Genomic DNA, 20,090 nt, shown 5'->3' with positions numbered 1-20,090 from the left:
TCACTTTTGTCAGCCGCTCACCCACACGAATGGCTTCCTTGCCTTCTCCCCCTCTTCTGGAATTTTGCAGGCAGGCTTTGGGCCCACTAGGGACCCGCCCACTGAGGTAAGTCTCAGCTCCAGCCTCCAGTCCCACAGCCTGCGTGCACTCTCAGCTGCCTCTTAGAGCTTACTAAATTGCCCCCCCACCCCCACAACACACGCACACGCGCGCACACACACACACACACACACACACACACACTTCCATCCTTACACCAGCACACAGTGTTGTACTTTGCTTCCCGCCCCCCAACTCCACCCCATCCCCCAGCTTCCCTGGGCTCAGATTTTGGAACTTGATTTCCAAATTCTCCCAAATCCTTAACAACTACTACTGTCAAAACCAAAGGCTCTCCAACTCCCTTGTATCTAAACTTGCTCTGCTCTACACCCCCAAAGTCTCTCATTTCTAGGATTAAAAATCTCTTATCACTAGAATTTCTTGGCACTCTGCTCTCATAAAACAAATAGATTATGCTGAAAACTCTCATCTTCGGATTTGTAAATTGCTCGTTAGGTATGGCTAAAAAAATCTGTATCATCGGTAACAAAATTCGATTTTAAGCTTATAACAAAAGGCTTATAACTAAAATCTATGTGAGTAAGTGAGTGTGTGTGAGGGTGTGTGTGCGCGCGCGCGCGCGCGCGCGCGCATGCATGCGTTCGAACTCTTGTTTAGGATATATATATATGTGTGTAACTCAGATTCATGTATGTGTATAGATATCACTTGGATTCAACTCATTTAACATACACACATACATAAATCATTTTTATATATTTATATAAATATATGATATATATTTATACTATTATAAAATATATTTATACTATGCTTCCATATATATATATATATATATATATATATATATATATATATATATATATATATATATATATACATATATTGATCCATATATATGTGGGAAATAAATGTTTTTAAGTAGAAACCATGCAGTACTCCTTCATCCTGTACTGACCTCATCAGGGTACGGTCATCTTTACTAAGGTTAAAGACTACATGCCATGTGACCTCACAATCCTAAGATGACCACATGGTATAAAGCAACAACTGTAAAACTTCTTAGCCCTAATTAACTCTTTATTATTGAATCTCCTTTTAGACTAAGAAAGCAACAAGAAGTCTCAACTATTTTGGATTGGTATGGACTTTTGTGTGATGATGGAATTTAGAGTTATATTTGCTACACCATATTGTATATGTGATTCAACTCTGGTTTCCAATATACTCTATAAGATGATGACATTTTAAGGTTACGAAGGTCTATTTAGACTCACAAAGGTGTATTTAAAATTTATGTCTAACTACTTATGTTTTTGGTAACTATGTGACACCAATCTGCTAGGAAAGTTAGATAAGTAACAACATATGTTTGATAAATAAGTATATTTGCTAATCATGATCTGTAAACTCCTAAGGTCTACTCAGGTTCACAGAAATATTTGTTGAGCTTCTTTGCCTTTTAAGTCTTAGCTATTTGGATAAACTACACAATTCAAACTACAGTGGTCTATAATGGTGCACCAGAAAAGAATCAGTAAAGTTGTGAGTCTCTCTATGGCCTGTATCTATGTATAAAAGATTTGTTTTTAATATTAGAAGAACTTCAATTCAAAAATCATTATTTTAACAGCTCAATCTAATAGGGGTAGAATGTAAATTCCTAATTCTATGTAAACTATTAATTTATTATAAACTGTTAGGGATGATTAAGACATACAAGTTAATAGTCAGTCACTTTATTCTTTAATGACCAAGTTTTTAATGTGTTCAGAACTAAACTTGTAGTTGTGCTAAGTACTAACATATTTAATTAGAGGAATAAGCTTTATTTAGCCTCCTACATATGCTTTCAAAGCTAACTAACTTTGAAACAAGTAACTAGAAACAAGCAAAGGTTGTCTATTCCAATATACTTAATAAATACATGGTCCTCAAATGCTTCAGAGATCTGCAAAATATGGCATTTAAAATTTTTAGTTAAAAAAAAAAGCTTCCTATGATAGAGTTACCTTCTGGCAGCATCCCTAATCTCCTCCAAAGAAGATGATGGGCACAGAAGACCCTCCACCTGGAGCTTGATTTAAATGTGGCAAAGATGGCCACTGGATAGAAATCTGCTCTTTATCTTGTGTGCTGACAGCATGCTGTCTAAACTGTACAAAGCAAGACCCTGGGGAACTGATTGTCCCACTTTACCCAGACAAGATAGGACAGTCAGTCCCCTAAGTTTCTGCTGCACAGAAAAGTCCGTTGGGTCTTCTGGGCCTGGCAGATTGCTGTTGCCTTGGGGCTTCTTTTTCCAGCCACCACAGAGGAGCCTAGGGTGATTGTCCAGGGAGCTGGTAAATCTCTTGTCATTTTTAATAGTGTTGGAGGCTGTTTGGTCTGGCCTTCTGGTTACTCAGGTGAAATTCATCTTTCTCAGGTCTCTGATGCGGTTGATGACCCAATAGCTTTGTCTATCAGTGTAACAACAACAACCAAAGCTTCAGCTGCCTTCCCTTCATGTGTAACAATCTGGCCTGGGCCTCACTCTCCTAGAGCTGCTACTTGCTGTCTAGATACAGATCACCATGTTGCCAGACTCAGAAAAGAGATAAACTCACAAAACAGATTTTAATGTAACCTTTTGCTGTTCCTTCATTTAAAGGAACTCACTTTACAGCAGCTGCTCCCAGTAATAAACCACCTGTGTCTCATATCAAATAGGGGAAAAAAGATGTTAAGTTTATGTTAGTTTTAAGGATACAAAAACTTAAGTTGTGGGAAACTACTTAAGATAATATTTCGGGGTGTAAGAAGGTGTTTTCAGGTATGTAAATGCAAGTTATAATGTGCGGTAGGTAAAGGCAAGGTATAAAGAAGGCATGAAAGAAGTTGTGATAAGAAAGTGATCCAAGGTACATAAAGAGACTGAAAAATGCTTCAGATTTCTTTCCCTCATAGGCTATTGTCATATTAACATTTCAAAAGTTCAGAGTTTTAACATTAGTCAATGGAGTTCTGAGAAGCTGAGAAGTATATGATAGTCACAAACTTGATTTTTATTGGGCTGCCTCCTAATATAGACTTAAAGAAACTTCTCATAGTATAAACACACGTGTCTAATGTGTATACTCCCATCTTCTGCACAGCAGGAAGAAGATCTGTTTTCATTGTCTGTATTCATACTAAAAATCAAGATGAAGCAAGCTCTTGCCCTTCTACTCCATTGGGAGGTTTCTGTCTTCCCTGGGCGCACCTTAAAAGAGTCTTCATGTTTTTAACCCAAATTGTTTCCCAAGCTTCATCTACGACACAATGTGGGTTTCAGTATAGATTACAAACAACAGGAATGCTGCCATTACCATTAAACTTCCTTCTGTTGTAAACTTAAAAAGCTCTTGTAAGCTTCAGTGAGTTTACTTGAACTCATCTCTCATGAGTCAGATGGTCTTCAGATAAATACCTTTGTCAATCAACAGCTTAAGGCTCTCCATTTATTACCTATTCCTGAGGGTAAGACATCTTCCCTTTCCCTGGTTTTGAACCTCCCCTTTCCCAGTTACAAGGACTATGGGCCTAAAAGTTTCAAATGCACACCTAAGGAAAAAAAAAAACTTTACCACTAAATTCCTTAAGTTTATCTTCTTTTCCTAAGATGTGTGTGTTGTACTTTGCTGGTTCCAGATGGCCCCAGAGAGCCTAGACAGTGAGTGAAACAGCCAGGTCTCCCAGGACTTGGCCAGTGTCACAGTTTTCTTGTGTCTCAAAAGATGCCTTGCCTCCAATCAGCAGGAAGCAGCCTAAAGAGCACAGAGTCCTCCTCCCTCCTCCGCATTCCTGCCTCCCCACCACCTCTTCCTATGCACTCACCTTTTGTGATATACAAGACGGAGGAGTGCTGTGATTTCAGCACTCCACCAACCTGCCTTTAGAGACTCAACTGCAGCAGTTTGCTTCATGATCTGCTGCTAGGGCCACATGTTATAATACAAAAGCACAAAAGGCCATAAACAATAAAAATGTATGTATATTTCTGCCACTACAGAAAAATCCGTACACAGTAGCCCTAATTGTATAGGGTTCCATTAGGAGAATCTTTCAGGGTTGATAAAGAGTCTCCGAGTTTGTGATCAATTAATAAAGTGAACATATCTAAGTAATAAAACTCCATTGATTTAAAAACTCATTATAAAAGTAAAAGAAAAGGCATATGAAACTACTGAGCCATTTGATGTTGTATCTGAGGAACTACTGACTCACACTGCTTCAATAGAAATAACTGCTGTTCTAGAGAGTTCTCACAGAACTCATCAGACATTTTCCTCTCAATTATACTTGGGCTGTACCTCACTTTTGAAAATACTCATGTGTAGATTGTCCTGCAGCTTGTATTTTGATGTTAATTCTACTTCCCCAAGAAGGGCTGCCTCGTCACTTACTCAGGTGACTTCATCAGAACCTTCCCATTTTAATTAGTAAAATGAAAGTGAGAGCCAATGATTGGGCAGGGGAAGGGAGATGGAGAGAAGGTCAGAGGTGAGGGGAATGGAGAGCGAAAGGAAAAAGGAGAAGAACCAAGATGGAGGTAGAGAAGGATGAATTGGATCCAGGTGAACTTAATTGGCTATGAACATCTTAAGGATTTTATAGGTCTTTTATCTCATATAGAAGGGCAGTTTGTATCTTTGTTTATTTGATGTAACCTTATTGTGTAGAGGGTTTGTGGATTGAGAGTTTGATATATAAACCTGTATAAAAAGCTATCAGGCCTTAGAGTCATGTTTGTGCTAGGCAGGGCGGTAATTCCTCCCAGATCCGAGGCAGTAAAGTAGGGCAGACAGAGTAAACCGCCAGAGAAGGGAGCCATGAAGAGAATATGGCTTGTGGACCAGACCAGACCAGACCAGACCGAGTGACAGAGTCTGTGTGCCCGGCTCCATGCTAGAAGTGGCGTCCACCCGCAGAGTGAGACCGCAGGACTGGTAAAGAGATAGTTCTCTCCATTTTTAATGTCTTCTGCAACAGTTATGTGCAAATGTAGGCACTGGTAAGCAATTATAACACAAATAAATGGTGTAACTATGAAGCGAAGGATATTCATCTCTGGGAAGATAGGACCTATAAAAAAGGATGTAGTGGTTTGAATTAGAATTGTCCCCACAGGCTCCTGTATTTGAATGCTTAATGAACTGGGGAGTAGAACCTTTAAGCATTAGAAGGATTAGGCGATGTGACCTTGTTGGAGGAAATATATCACTGGGCAGTGAACATTCAAAATCTCTCTGAGTCTCCTGTCTGCATTTGTCTCCTTTGCTTCCCCGTTCTCTTCCCTCCCCCCTCTTTCTTCCTCTATCCTTTCTTTCTTCTCTCTCCCTTGCCTGCAGATCAGAATGTAAGTTATGAGATGATGCTTCAGCTCCAGGACTGCCTGCTTCCTACCAGGATGACGAACTTCTTACAGAGTTGCCTTGGTCATAGTGTCTCCTCACAGTAATAGAACAGTGACTAAGACAGGCACCAAGTGTTCCTTTAAATGGAATGTCAGACTGCAGTTCAGGTTGGCACAGATCCTGTTCCATTTAAAAAACTTCTGGGCAACATATTTATGTAAACTAAAAATGGAATTGCAAATATACCAAAATATTGGTTATTTTCCCCAAAATTATTAAATATGCTTTCATTTAAATGAGCAAATAAGGCTTCTTAACAAATGCTACATCTTGTTATCTGCAAATTCTGGTACAAATTTCTGTTTTCACACCACAAATGACTAGATAACATGGAAAAAAATCATAATCTCTCAATGTGTGTCTTTGAGTTAGCTATCTTATATTACAGATAGAAAGTGATGGCTTTACTATAGTCAACATAGCAACACTTCTAAGTAATTCTGTATTTAATGATGGTGTGGCCCTTAGGAAAGTCAGATTTGGTTATAGTTTGCCTAATGTTATCCTAATGCCCTTGTGTATAAATTATCTTGATAATACCTCATTAAGCATGAGCTTGGGGCACCAATCTCTATCCTCTGTTCATTTGAAAAGTCCCCTTTGTTTGCCTACAGCACTCAGCATTCAGAAGTAAATGGATCTGTGTGAATTCAGGCCAGGCTGGTCTATAATATGACTTCTAGGCCAACCAGGGCTACACAGGACTACTCAAAAACAAAAAATAACAAACAAGAAAGCCAAATCCTGGCACCAGACATATTGATAGTGGACAAAGAAAATTAATATTAACGCATCTGTTTGTTGCTTTCTGTAAGTCTTTTGATTTACGTGTGTGTTTCCTTAGTCATATTATAGTTCTCATTGATACCTTTAATAAAAGTGACAAGTTAAGCTACTATTGTATCATTAGCATTGCCATGTATTGCCAAAGCATAAGGTTTAAAATAAGAAGCGACACTCTATAAATGTCTTTTAGTAGATTTCGGCAGACAAGACCTTGGGAGCCCTCCCTTTTTCTCAGTGGGCCATGTCTGCTCTACTGGTACTCATACTGTTTCTCAATGCCACCACCGGCAACTGCCTCCGGTCTTGTTGCTGTTCGATATACTACCACACAACTAGCTTGGAGGATGGAACCTGCATACATTATACTTTAGAAGACCTTTTCGCTGAGAAGACAGCCTCTTGTTCAGCTCTGCTCATCTGTTCTTACAACACAGTCCGAGAAATGTAGCCATCTGTTCACTTTCATTGATTAATCTTCTTTCCCGGATAGTGTTTCTTTGGGGGTTGGTGTGGGGTTTCTGTTTCCTTTTGAGACTTTGTAAAAGCTGTGCTAGGATGGAAGAATAGTATTAGGTATGTGGCTATATATGCTTTTATTATGAAAATGAATTGGCAGGGAAAGAGAAGGCAAGGATTGGGTCTTTCCAAACATCTCAACTGCTCATGCAGTTTGTATAGAGGGTAGCTCGTGAAGCCTGGTAGCCAGCACATAAAGTGCCAGGTGAGGTGCTGACATAGACTCAGGAAGTGACTAGGAATCCTTACCTGTCTTCTAAATGATGCTGAGCTCCACCATGTTCAAGTAGTGAGTTAGAATGGCTCGGGCCTTTGGATAAGGACACATGGACTCACATGGTAGAACTTGAAATGTGCCAAAGGTGAATGAATTCATGTGAAGGCCAGAAAGAGACAGACTGCTACCCTTGGTTATAAGCATCCTCAGGGGAGAGAGGTGTTTGAGATTTGGGTGCTATTTTGGTGGCTCACCTACACATATAATGTCTTCTCCCTATGGTCTTCAACCACCATGGTGAAATAGAAGCTACCCTGTGTGCCAGAGAGAAAGCTGGTTTGGGAGAGAGGGGGTACTTTAGTCTGCAATAGCTCCTGAGCTCATGAGGCAAATTTTTATTTACCAAGACCCAGCAGCATAAGACAACATATTGCTTAGTGTAATATCTGCAGCTTCTTTAGAGATTAATAGAAGTATTAACCTAGATTAATAGTATGTTTATTCTGTGCAATGAAATTTTAGCTATGATTAATTTTCTGCCTCTAATGTAATACTTTGAGGAAGCTATTCAACCTCAGAGTTGTAAGAAAAAAAATGAAGTAATAAATGCCAGTCTATGGCATTGTCATAAAGATTTAATAAAATAGTTTGTTGACTTTTGGCAAGAGTTCCTGATCCAAATAGAACTCACCTTCATGGGTGCTGTGTGGCGGAAGCTTCAAGCACAGTTTCTTAGGTTAGACTGCTCAGAACTGAACACCAGCCTTTGTTTTGCTACTAAGCCATTCTCGGGGGGGGGGGGGGGTTCAGTGATGTTAACTATTTCTATTACTCAGGAACAACCAGCTTTCTCCTTAGTCATTGTCCTGGTTGGTTTATTTTGTCAAGGTGATACAAGCTGTCTTGTATAGCATTTTCTTGGCTAATTATGGATTCTGGAAGACTTGGAACAATTAGGGTAGTGCCATCCTTGGGCAGGTATGTGGACCTGGGTTGTATAAGAAAACAGCATGAGCAACCCACAGAGAACAGCCTGTAAAGTGTCTCTCCTCCATGGCTTCTCTTCAGTTTCTGCCCCAAGTTCCTGCACTGACTTCTCTTGCTGATGGACTGTGGGCTGAGACTTGTAAGGTGAAATAAACTATGTTTTTCCCACATTGCTTTTGGTTATGATGTTTTGTCGTTAGCTGTGGAAACCTAACTATGACAGTCCTTCTCTTCTGCTGTTGTGTTGAACTATGACAAAAGAGCCAAACTGCAGCTTGCAGGATAAATCTCCTGCTCCCAAGTGAGGATAACTACCAGTTACTCAGGTGATGAGACTGTATCCTGGAATAGGTGTCATCAGTCCATGGAACTCAGATTACTAATCTCCCCAAGTTGGGACTGTTGTGTTTATAAAAAGATAAAGAAAGGATATGTCCTGGGTTTTGGCACCAATGTTAGAAAAAAGATAGAGGGTGGAGGGGATGTTCTATGGAGCTGTGGTGAGGTGTGGGGGAGGGGTGTTCCTTTGGTGGGCCTATGTTGGGCATCCCTTCCCCCTGAGGGTCCAGCCACATGATGATGGCTGAGCATAGAATAGAGTTTATTCAGGGCATGGGGAAGAGAGTTGAGAGGGTAGTAGAGCAGAGAGAGGAGAAGAGAAGAGAAGAGAAGAGAAGAGAAGAGAAGAGAAGAGAAAAAGAGAAGAGACGAGGTTGGCCATGAGCACGTGAGGGGGAAAGGAAGAGGGAGAGGAGGGACAAAGGGTGAGGGCAAGAGAATCGAGAGTGAGGAGGGAGCAAGCAGGCCTTGTATAGTCCAGGTAACTGTGGGATGGAGTTTGGAAGAATCCTAACAGTGACAGCAGTGCCAACTTGTCCAGAACTTGAGACAAGAAGCAGAGCTGACACAACAACCAATAGGCCACTTAGGGACACTAAGTGAAGACAGACTTAGGGACACTGCTTCCCGATGTGGCCAAGTCAAGTTGATCTCCTTTTGTTGTCCTTTACCACCACTCAGTGATCTTTTTGGTAGGAATGTGGGACAAATGATGCAGTTTAGTCCTTTGACACTCCTGGCTTCTAGCCTAAAATTCTATAACCCAAGAAGGCAATATTCAAGCCAAAGGAGCCCTGAAGCTACCAAGAAACTAAAATAAAAGTAGAGAACAGGTTTTCCTTCACAGCCCTTACAGAGAAAGAGCCCTGCCAATCACTTCCATTTCTGAACTGAGGCAGTACTTGCTATTGTTGCCTCGTTAGCATCAGTTTGTCAAAGCAGAAAACTGGTACCTGTGGCTACCTGACCTTCCTGACATCACTGCTAACTCAGCACAGCCCTGGCCCACTATCTTTCCTCTGAACAGAGAGATCCTCATTCTACAGATTCTGTTGAGTATTCTCTCTTGTCTCACAGGTCAGAGCCCTAGGAGTCTCCCCTTCTGTCTGTCTTCTCTACAATTCATCCAGTTACATGGTAGATCTTCAAATCCTTCCAACAAATATTTCCCACCCCTCTTCTCTTCATTTCAATGTGTCCTGCCTTATTCCAGTCCCTAAAACTGCTGTTTTAAACGCCAGTATACAGATGGTCATTTCACGTGTCATCCTGATTCTGAAATTACAGGACGATGCCCCATCCAGAAAGATCTGCCTATGTCGCCGTTGCTCTGAGCCCCTCTTCACTGCTTATGGAATGTTCTCAGACTCTCGCCCATGAGCACTGCACGTTTACCTGCACGCCTTCCTTTAATTTCGAACTTTGTACTTTCCTATAAATATGCAGACAGGGGACTCCCTTTAGAATGCATCCTGTTTCTTGCTTTTATGCTTTTGTAGTATGCACCCTTGGAATTGCTTTGGAGATGAAACCTTCCCTGTGTTTTTCCGGCATGGGATTGCGAATCTTCATCTCTGTCCCATATGGGTCCCTTTGCTACTGTACCCTATTCTGCACAACAGAAGGAAAACTGTATTTAACTTATTCTGGTGTCTCAACAGACAGATCAGAACTCATGTCAAGATCACAGTCATTGCTGTGTTTGTTCATGGTTGGCCTCTCTAATCTTGGCCTGGTCTGTATTACACCACTTCTGTAGGATATGATTGGAGGACAGTCATCTCTGTCTCAGACAGTAGGGGTCAGCATGGGGAACAGTTCTCAATGGTGTCCTGGGTCTCTGAACTTGGCCTGACCATAGACACCTACAAACCATTACTTTATAAAAACACTAAGTCAGTTTTACTTTTGATCCTTATAAGTAATTTAACCATAAATTAAGCATGTCTCACAGAAGAGAGGTGACAGCCACACATGACAGTTTCAGGACAGTGGAAAAAAATAATTTGCACAGGATCAGGCAGAGGGCAAGGAAATCAGAGATGGCACAGACAGAGGGAAGGAGTAACCAGAACACACAAGGGGGTTGCCTGCCAGGGCCGGGTTATGCAGTGACCCTCTGTGCTAAGTTCCTCAGAACTTAGGTTCCTTTCTCCATCAAAAGTCTGGCTGAAGTCAGTAGCCAAGGAAGTGTGGGTGCAGACCACGCAACTCAGTCTCCAGGAGCCTGAACACAGTGAAAAAAGAACAGAACGTGTGTGAAACATGTGCCAGTGCTAACCCAGGAAATAGAAACTGCAGGCTGGGAGTGACAGCCAGTCAGAGAGCCTGCTCTGCTTCTAGTACCACAGGCATAAAGAAATAAAAACTCAACCTAGCAAACAGAACATAAAGAATCGCCCTAGTAAGATTGCCACTTGGGACCAAGGGATCATAAACTTTGCTCCTTTAAAAACTGGAACTACCATGTCAGCACCAAATTCTTGATACAAAGATGACAACCTGGTCCCTTCTTATTACTTTACTTGATGTTTTATTCATCTCTCATTTTCTTCAGAAGAAGTCTGGATGGAAGCAGGAAAATATGTGATGTCATTTCTCATGAAAGTCTTCCCACACAGGAACCAGCATATGTAGTGACTTCTTTACCAAAAGTGGGTCAGCTGAGGAAGAAAAGTGACAAGGAATTAACAACCGGAAGTCCTGCTTCTGTGACTGTAACTCTTCCGGAATCATTGTCTGTTACCTTCACAAACGAGTAAGCTTCCTTGCTTTAGCCCAGTCCTGGATATCTGCCTTCCCAAACACGAGGTAGATAATTAAGCCGAATAAGTTAATCACGAACAGTACAAAAAAGAAATTCCTCCACCCGAATTCAGAGTCCTGGGAGCACAAAACCCAAAATGCATGTTACTAATTCAGATGACAGCTTCCAGAGTGTGTCCTTGATGAAATTCATTTATTAGAAAAATGTCTTGATAATTAGAGGGAAAAAATGCTCAAAATGTTCTAAGTAGGAGAGATTTAAAGACCCTCAGGACTGACCTATAGAGCTGTTTGTCTTTATCATCAGAGTGTTACACACGTTCTCTGTTGCCCAACCTTGCCGAGAACCGCTATGCTAAACCCGGCTCTAAGATTCCTCCATCCATCCTACAGTGTAGTGAGGAGACCCCCGGCTTCAGAGCTGTGTCCTCTGAGCAGAAAAGCTCGCTCCACCAGATTTTCAGTTCAAACATTGGGAGATGAGGGCGACCGTATTAATTTCCAAACTGATATGAGAAGGAAAAGCCAAGCGGGATTGCGGTGCGTAAAATGCCTGTTGTATCGCCAGCGCGCACCAGGCACCTAACCATGCTTGCTCGCCAATTCTCTCCATGTGCTTACTTACACAAATGAAAATTCAGCCTCCGATGACTTGGCAGAAAATGTTCTCCTGAGATTCCTGTGGCGCCATTTGTCATTTCAAACGGAGACTATAAGTGGCTCACTGATTAGTTCCAGAATGGCCTCAGCTCTGGTTTATTCTGCTCTACACTTCACGGTCACCCCAAAATCAACACTCCTTCTCAACCTTTGAATACACCCTTTAGCTACCACTTTTGCAAATACACGCAGGAGAGTACTTTAAAAGTCTGTCTTGGCACGGAAGCTACCTGACTGAGGAAATAGCCAGCAACAATGGGTACCAGCACAGCGGAGGAGTGCGCCAATCCTCTCGATGATCCCATGAGAAGGCTGCCATACCTGTGGGTGACGGCAATACCCCAAGTTAGATCCAGGCACACCCGGCGGTGTCTTCCAGACCTGCTTTATGTGTGAATCCATCAAGAAGGACTTGGGCCGTGCATATTCAACGGGAAGACATTTGACAAGTCCGTATTTCACGCTAGGCCCGGCCATGGCCCATGTTTATGATTTATTGTTTTCCAAACTTTGAGGTTCCTAGAACGTTCTCTCCCCCTCCCCTGCCTGCCCCAGAAAATGTGATACTAAGAGTAGATACAAGAAGAGTCTTACCTTGGAGCAATATCTAAGGCATTGATATAGACTCCTGCCTGACATAGAGGGGCTACTGCACAGGAAAGTGTCAGAAATGTAACCGTTGTAATATAGCTGGACCGGACATAGGGCAGAGCCACAATGAGGGCTGCAGGCGGAATATTTCCTAGGAAATGTGGAACACACAGAGTACAAGAGTGAGATGCATCCTTCGACTGTTGGATGCTTACACCGTTCAGATCCCACATCCCCGTTCTTACCTAAAATTGTGATGATTTTTCTCACAGTTATGAGCCTAAAATTCTTGCTCAGTAGAAAATCTGCCAGCTGGCCTCCCAGGATACCAATGAGCCAGGCAGCGAAAAAGGGAAGAGAGGACAGGAACCCATTCTAAGGTGAGAAGTCTGGGTGAATGACCATAATAAAGATGGAGGAAAACATGTTGGTAATCCCCTAATCATCCTGACACCCTGAAACCACCCACCCAAACCCGGAAACCTGGCAACCGCTTAAGTCATACTCCCAGAAAAGTTACCCTCTATCGTTAGTTTTAAATATTAGATTATTTTGGGTAATGAGACTTAATGTCCTGCAGCTAGAATTATTGGGACAGACGGGTAACGGAGGAGTCATGCAAAGATGGAGAAGGGATGGAGTGAGATTTACTCACGTCTCTGATGCGAACTTTGAACACAGAGCTGATGTAGGTTGGAGTATAAATTATTAAGGTGTTAACAAGCCACTGGTGGGTCATAGTGCAAAGACACAGGGACCAGAGAGGCAGAGATTTGAGCATGGCTTTGATGGGAAGTGGCTGCTCTTCTGAGCTGAACTGAAAACAAATGCATTGGTCTGAGTAGTAATGCCATCATGAAGCTGAGTCTCAGCCACCATTCAGAACCAGATGTGGATGCAAGGTCCCTGCGGAGGCTGGAGTCCTCATACGTACCAGGTGGTCCAGGGAGGACAAAATGTACTCCTTTTCTGGGCTACTTATCCACGGGTGAGACACAGGGTCATCATAAATCAGAGTGAGCCAGAGAAGGCAGCAGGCCATACCAATACTTCCTGCAAGCAAAGAGATCAGCTCATCAGGAGCTCATCTCTATAACTCTTACAGTGGACTTTAAATTATGCAATAATGTTAAGTTAGCTTAAACATTGCAAAGACAGCAGAGTTCCCACAGGCCTCCTGTGTTGACATCACAGTACATCTTTCAATACTTCCTTGACTCATTACTACTAAATCCTGAACTTTTTAAAAATTGGTGTAATAGCTATTGTATATAATGTTTGTAATAATCTCTTAAATGTATCACATTTTGATCAAGTCAGTTTCTTTCTATCCCATCCCTAGTCATTCCTGTCTCTTTCCCTCCTACCAGCTACTAACTCCCGCCTTAGCTGTCAATCTGCTTTTATGTACATATATGTATGTTGTGACACACACACATACATAAAACATACACACAAATATATATATACATACACATGTATATTCATGACCAACATGTGTATGTATGTATGTGGATATTATGACCTGTGAATGCTTATGTATGCTATGACCCATGTAACTTGTATACATATATATTGACCCAAATATATATGTTTGAATGTATGTATGCATGTATATATATGTATATATATATATGTTATGAACTAAGTATGTATACATGTATGTAGATAGGTAGATGTGCATTGTAAAGAATTTTGGTTTCTACAAATGAGAGAAAATATGTGGCTTGTTTTTCAGCATCTCATTTATTTCTCTTTATATGATGATCTCCAGTTACATCAATTTTCCAGAAAATGACATAATTCCATTTTTCTTTCTGGTTGAATAAAATTCCACTCTGTCAGTACCATAATATCTTTATCTGCTCTTTGTTTTGGGAAATCTATGCTGGTTCCATCCCTGGGATGCTGTGACTAGTGCAGCAGTAAATGCAGATGTGTAGGTATCTCTCTGCTGGACTGCCTTGTAGCTCTTGGGTCTGTTGAGTGACTTCTCATGTGGGGACATTTCTAGGCTAACACATTGCCAAAGCTCATTATTAACTCTTCTCAGTTCTCAAACGAGAGAACTGTCTCAACATTTCCTGTTTGCAGGAAGGGCTCACAGAGCTTAGGGACAGGGTCAATAACAGCGTCCGTGTTTTCAGTACTTTAAGGTATATGGAGACATCTCATTGTGGTTTTTAATTTTCATGCCCCCATGACTAAAAGTTTTTAGTTGGATGCCTGGTCATAGACCTGTGTTCTCTGTGTATGCATTTGGTGAAATGTTTCTGCCCATTTTTCTTTCTTTTTTTTTTTTTTTTAGATTTATTTTTTTTATTGAATATGTTTTATTTACATTTCAAATGTTATCCCCTTCCCCAAATTCCCCTCCTTCTCATCCACACTTCTCCTGCTCCATTGAGGGTGTCCACCCACCCACTCATCTCCTGCTACCTCCCCTCTCTGACATTCCCCTATACTGGGGTGTCAAGCCATGGTAGGATCAAGGGCTTCTCCTCCCACTGATGCCCAACAGGGCCATCCTCTGCTACATATGCAGCTGGAGCCATGGGTCCCTCCATGTGTGCTCTTTGGTTGGTGGTTTAGTCCCTGGGAGCTCTGATTGGTTTGTATTGTTCTTATGAGGTTGCAAATCTGCCCCTTATTCAACTGAGGGTTTTATATTCTCATAGTTTTGAAATTTATTTACACATTTTAGGAACAATCTAGTTAAGTGTTTTGTAGATATTTTTTCCTTGAACTAGTCTGTCTTTTTATTGTCTTAACAATGCCCTTTAAAGATGATATATATTTTTTAACTCTGATGATTTCCAATTTATCAATTTTCTCTATGGTTCATATTTTTGGTGTCATATTTAGGAATTGTTTGGTTAATTAAAGAACAAATAAAATCTCCTTGCTTTCTTCTAAAAGAATATTTTTTCTAGATTTTATATATAGGTCTGGTGTGTGTGTGTGTGTGTGTGTGTGTGTAAAGAGAGAGAGAAAGAGAAAGACAGACAGACAGACACACACACAGACAGAGAGACAGAGACATAGAGAGACAGACAGTCAGACAAACAGACAGACAGACACACACACAGAGAGACAGACAGACAGAGAGCAAACCCTGGGTATCTTCCTTGATTGTTCCCCACCTTATTTCCATGACACATGCTTGATTTCTGACTCTGGAGCTCACAGATATGACTAAGGTGGCTAATATTTCCTTAAGACTTTGTTTTCTTGTCCTAGTCCCACTTGAGTGACCACTGCTCCATATATCCCAAGCTGGTTTCAAACTCTTTGTGTAGTACTTAATGACCTTGAATTTCTGATCTTCCTGTCTGTGTCACTGTGCCCAGTATTCTGTGGTACTGGGAACTGAACCCATGGCTTCATCCTAGTTAAAAATATTATCAACTTAACTACTTCCCACACTTGTCCAGTAAGCTTTTGCATGGCGTATTTGGGAGCTCTGCTGTTGGGTGCATATGTATTTCAGATTCTTGTATCTTGGTGAGTTGATAATACTCCTTGTTCTGAAGTTATCTTTGTTTGGTATTTATATCTCCACCCAAATATCTGTGGACTAGTATTTTCATGTTTTGTGAACTCTACAGAGTCTCGAGCCCTGGCAATAACCCATCTCTGTCTCCCAGATACTCAGTGTCTGGAAGAGGGGCAGGCTTGTAAATAAAACAAGCTAATGGGAAGTTTGAAAATAAAATGCAAAGCCACTCCAGTGGAAACTGTGGGTAAAGCAGTACTTTTTTTGGTTTCTAGTGAAATGGAAGTCTTGGGGCCAGTAGAGAAGTTATTCAAATTACTTTGATATATCCTTCTTTTTTTTTTTTTTTTTTTTTTTTTTTTGAAACCTCAAGGCTTGCTAAGGACTCCACCCTTTTGGCTAAGCTTAAGCAAGACAAACCCCATAACCCCATAGCTACATTTATTTACCTCCTTGGATTGTTTTCTTCTGCCTCTTAGAAAGCACTATTCTCCAAATCTTCACCTACTGCATACAAGGCACAGTAACATCCTGTTGGCTGTGCCTTATGGTGGGAGGGCAGAACTTTATATAAAGCCAGAGGATTTTCACATCTTGGCTAGTATGTTTGGCCCAGGGAGTGTAGCACTATTAGGAGGTGTGCCCTTGTTGGAGTAGGTTTGGCCTCGATAGAGGAAGTGTGCCACCATGGGGGTGGGGTTTGAGGCCCTCCTCTTAGCTGTCTGAGGATGCAGTCTTCTCTTGGCTGCCTTGAGTTCAAGATGTAGAACTCTCAGCTCCTTCTCTAGCACCAAGCCTGGATGCTGCCATGCTTCCCACCTTGGTAATAGTGGACTGAGCCTCTGAACCTGTAAGCCAGCCCGAATTAAATGTTGTCCTTATAAAAGTTGCCTTGGTCATGGTGTCTCTTCACAACAATGGAAACCCTAAAACAGCTAGAAAAGGTTATTTCCTTATATTTGGCTATCTTGTTTTCCTAACATTTTTATATTTTGACTCTCTTCCTTTAGACAAGTACACATGGGTGCAAAAACTCAGAAGTGCATCCCTGAATATCCCAGACACCAGCAAGCAGCTTACCAAAGATATAGAAGACAAAGGGCCACCCATGGGCTTCGCTAATGATGCCGCCCACAAGGAGGACAGCAAAGATTCCCAATATCATTCCTGCAGAGAGACAGGGGGGGAAAAGTGGTTGGGACCCAGACAGATGCTGTAGGCTGGAGGAGCCACCAAACCACAGAATAAGCACATGCAAATGTAAAACCTTCAGACTGGTCCTTTAATTCTTACACCTCCAGGGAGTCTTTTTTGTCCCCTTTATAATTCCTAAGTGACATTGCAGGTGACTGTCATACTACCTTTCATGCTGTCTTAATTTACAGTTATGGGCATTTATTATGGAAATAAAGCACCATGAAGAGCCAAGGTCCTGGCACACTCTCCACTTTTACCCTCTCTACCCCTCTGAGCATCACATCAATTTATTGTGCAAGAAAGTCACTCACCTCCTTTTCTCTGCACTTTTATGCTCTTTGGAGCTCGGCATGCATTCATTCTCCTTGTAAATGCATTCACAGGAAGCTGTTCCTCCATAAATATGCTAATGACGCTGTTTTAATTTCCATAACTTCACAGAGCATTCTAATATGTGGTAGGCATATTTCTGTTTCACAGCTTTGCAAATAACCCTGAGCTATCTCACTTTTTATGTTTAGCCAACACGTCAAATTCCGTATGGATATGCGTTGTTATTTTAAAATAAGCGAGATCATAATGGCCTGGGGGTTTTATGGAAAAGTTTATTTTATTTTAGAATTACGTTGTATATCTGTCTGCGGTGTGTGGCGGGAGTAGATCGTACGTATGAATGAAATGCTTGTGGAGGCAGAAGAGGATGGCGGCTCCCCTAGAGATGCAGGGGCAGCTGTGAGTGCTGGGGGCGGAGCTTGGGCCCTCTGCAAGAGCAGCGCACGCTCTTAACCATGGGCATCTCTCCCGCCCCAACATTCATCTTTATTGATTAATTGCTCTGCACAATCATCTCCATTGCATGGTAGATTTTTAACTCTAACCAGGCATCATTTCTTATTTCTGAATACAAGCACAAGTTGTCTTTGTGACTAAAGTATCAAAGGCCAAGATGCTTACTCAATGGCTACGTATACTTTAAATTATGGCAAAAGTTCTCTACGTTGAAAGCTGTTCAACTTAAATTGCCAACATAGTTCTTTCTTTTTCATCTCCCTGATAACGTCTAATGTCCTCCAAACATTTTAAGCACATTCCTTCCAATATAGCTAGGCAAAACCCTCACTTTTCATTTTGTTCTTTTTAGTGAAATTGAACTTTTCCCTGTTTACCAACTTTATCGTTTGTTATCTTTTTTTTTTCCTGTTTCTCTCCATTGTCTCCCTCTGCCTGGAGTTCCAGACTCCGCACTGTGAATCGTCCCCGAGCACCTTGCTGGCCACAGTTCTTTCCTCCTTAACTTTGTTTAAGGTGCATTTCACAGCCAGCACTTAACAGGCATTTGCACAACCAGAACTATCCATGGCCTACAGATTCACCCTGGTTTCAACTTCTTTTCAACCTACACTGCAAGGTAGAAATGATTGTTAATATCTCCTTTTTCTTTTTTTTTCTTCATTCTTTTTTAATTGAACAACTTTATTTTAAAAAACAAAGGTAAATGTACAGATTTTAAGCATTTTTGCATAAAAGTATACAAATACATTTTTGTCAGTACTTGATTTTTTTAAAGGTTTGATAGTGTGTATCAAAATCTTACTAGTTACAATGAGCATAATTCTTTTTCTTTTATTCGTGTTCTCGGAAGCGTATTGTGCTATCTCACTGAAATGCCAGCAATCACACTTGCATCTGATCAAGTGCCGCCAGACACAGTTAAACAAGCTGTCCCTGGTTGGCCTTTAACAACAGGGAAGCAAGCGTTTGAAAGAATTCCAAGGTCCAGGGTGCATGGACAGAAAGCTGGAAGTGAGCACCCTTCCCACCACTAGGCCCACACAATCAGTACCTTTCACCTAAATCTCTGCCTTTACCTCCTGTCTGCTTGCCGTCACCCCTCCCATCTACCCCAAGCCTGGGCTCCTAAGTGAATGTCTTCCTCCTTCTTCACCCTCTCCTTCTTTTCTACTCTTGACTCTTCCCCATCTTCCTGCAATTCCAATAGCATACATGGGATCCATGTTGTAAATAAAGCCTAAGTTCTGATGCTCTTTAGCATAGCAGCAGGCAGAGACTCACTACATTTCACAAACACTGAAAGGAAGAATTTTGAGTAATTTCAATGTTAGAAGGAATGGGTATGCCTGGATTAAGTGTTCACATGCACTGAAATATCTCATGGTAACATGTCCTTGATATAGAATATATGTATATATATACATTATATATATATATATATATATATATATATATATATATATATATATATATGATAACATCATTTTTATGTTAAAGATTTAAAAGTTAAAAGTTTTTTTCAGTCATCTGGAAAATAAAAAGGGAATAAAACCCCAACAGACACTTATCTCTTTAGAGCCCCCTCTGTACTTCTTGGTATTTCTCTGAGGGAACCTGCCAAAGCCTGTGGCCTTGAACACTGAGGATGCCTGGGAAGCAACAGGTCCCTGGAGGGCTGGGCTCTGTGACATTTGACTGTCACACTTTTAATCTCTTGTGTCTTGTGTTCTGAGATCCTCTCACACTTGGGTAACTGAAGCGAATTTCTTTCATCCAAACTCTATACTCCCTTTCTGTCTGCTATGTGAACTCTCGTGACACACACTGGATTCTGCCATTCTGGTCATCTGAGGGTGCTTTCGGGGCCTGCTGTCAGCAAGGGCTCTAATGTGTGTGACTAACCCAGAGTTTTGGACTGGAGTTCTAGATTATCTTTGAACATACACATTGCCCACACATTACCCTTTTCTACCCAGTGACAGTGGCCATTGTTGATTTACACCATCTGTTCTCCACTTCCCCTAATATATGTTACAGTCCTGTCTCCAGAATGTTCTTTACAGGTACATTATACTAATAGGTCATTTTCAGAGAAAAGTTCTCTGGAACTGGCAAGATGGTTCATTGAGTAAAGGTGCTTGATGCCATGAGTTTAATTCCTAGAACTCACAAGGTAAAAAGGGAAAATTAACTCTTGGAAGTTGTTCTTTGGCTTCTAACTATATGCTGTGACATGCATAA

At 41.2% G+C, this 20,090-nt stretch overlaps 1 protein-coding gene across 1 annotated transcript in view; it reads right to left on the bottom strand.

The window, feature by feature from the left end:
- Positions 1-11,095: 11,095 nt before the first annotated feature.
- Positions 11,096-20,090, bottom strand: part of SLC17A3 (solute carrier family 17 member 3) — a gene marked incomplete at both ends in the record, with an annotated part of 13,639 nt that continues 4,644 nt past the window's right edge. The window contains 7 exons of the mRNA XM_080917581.1: positions 11,096-11,230; positions 12,004-12,094; positions 12,368-12,515; positions 12,610-12,739; positions 13,020-13,181; positions 13,299-13,417; positions 16,941-17,027. Coding sequence (XP_080773707.1) covers positions 11,096-11,230; positions 12,004-12,094; positions 12,368-12,515; positions 12,610-12,739; positions 13,020-13,181; positions 13,299-13,417; positions 16,941-17,027 — 872 coding nt within the window. The remainder of the gene's footprint in view (positions 11,231-12,003; positions 12,095-12,367; positions 12,516-12,609; positions 12,740-13,019; positions 13,182-13,298; positions 13,418-16,940; positions 17,028-20,090) is intronic.

The sequence above is a fragment of the Micromys minutus genome (genome assembly GCF_963924665.1).
Source record: "Micromys minutus genome assembly, chromosome: 6".
NCBI lineage: Eukaryota > Metazoa > Chordata > Mammalia > Rodentia > Muridae > Micromys > Micromys minutus.
The sequence above is the reverse complement of the archived record's forward strand: the minus strand, read 5'-3'. Positions and strand labels throughout refer to the sequence as shown.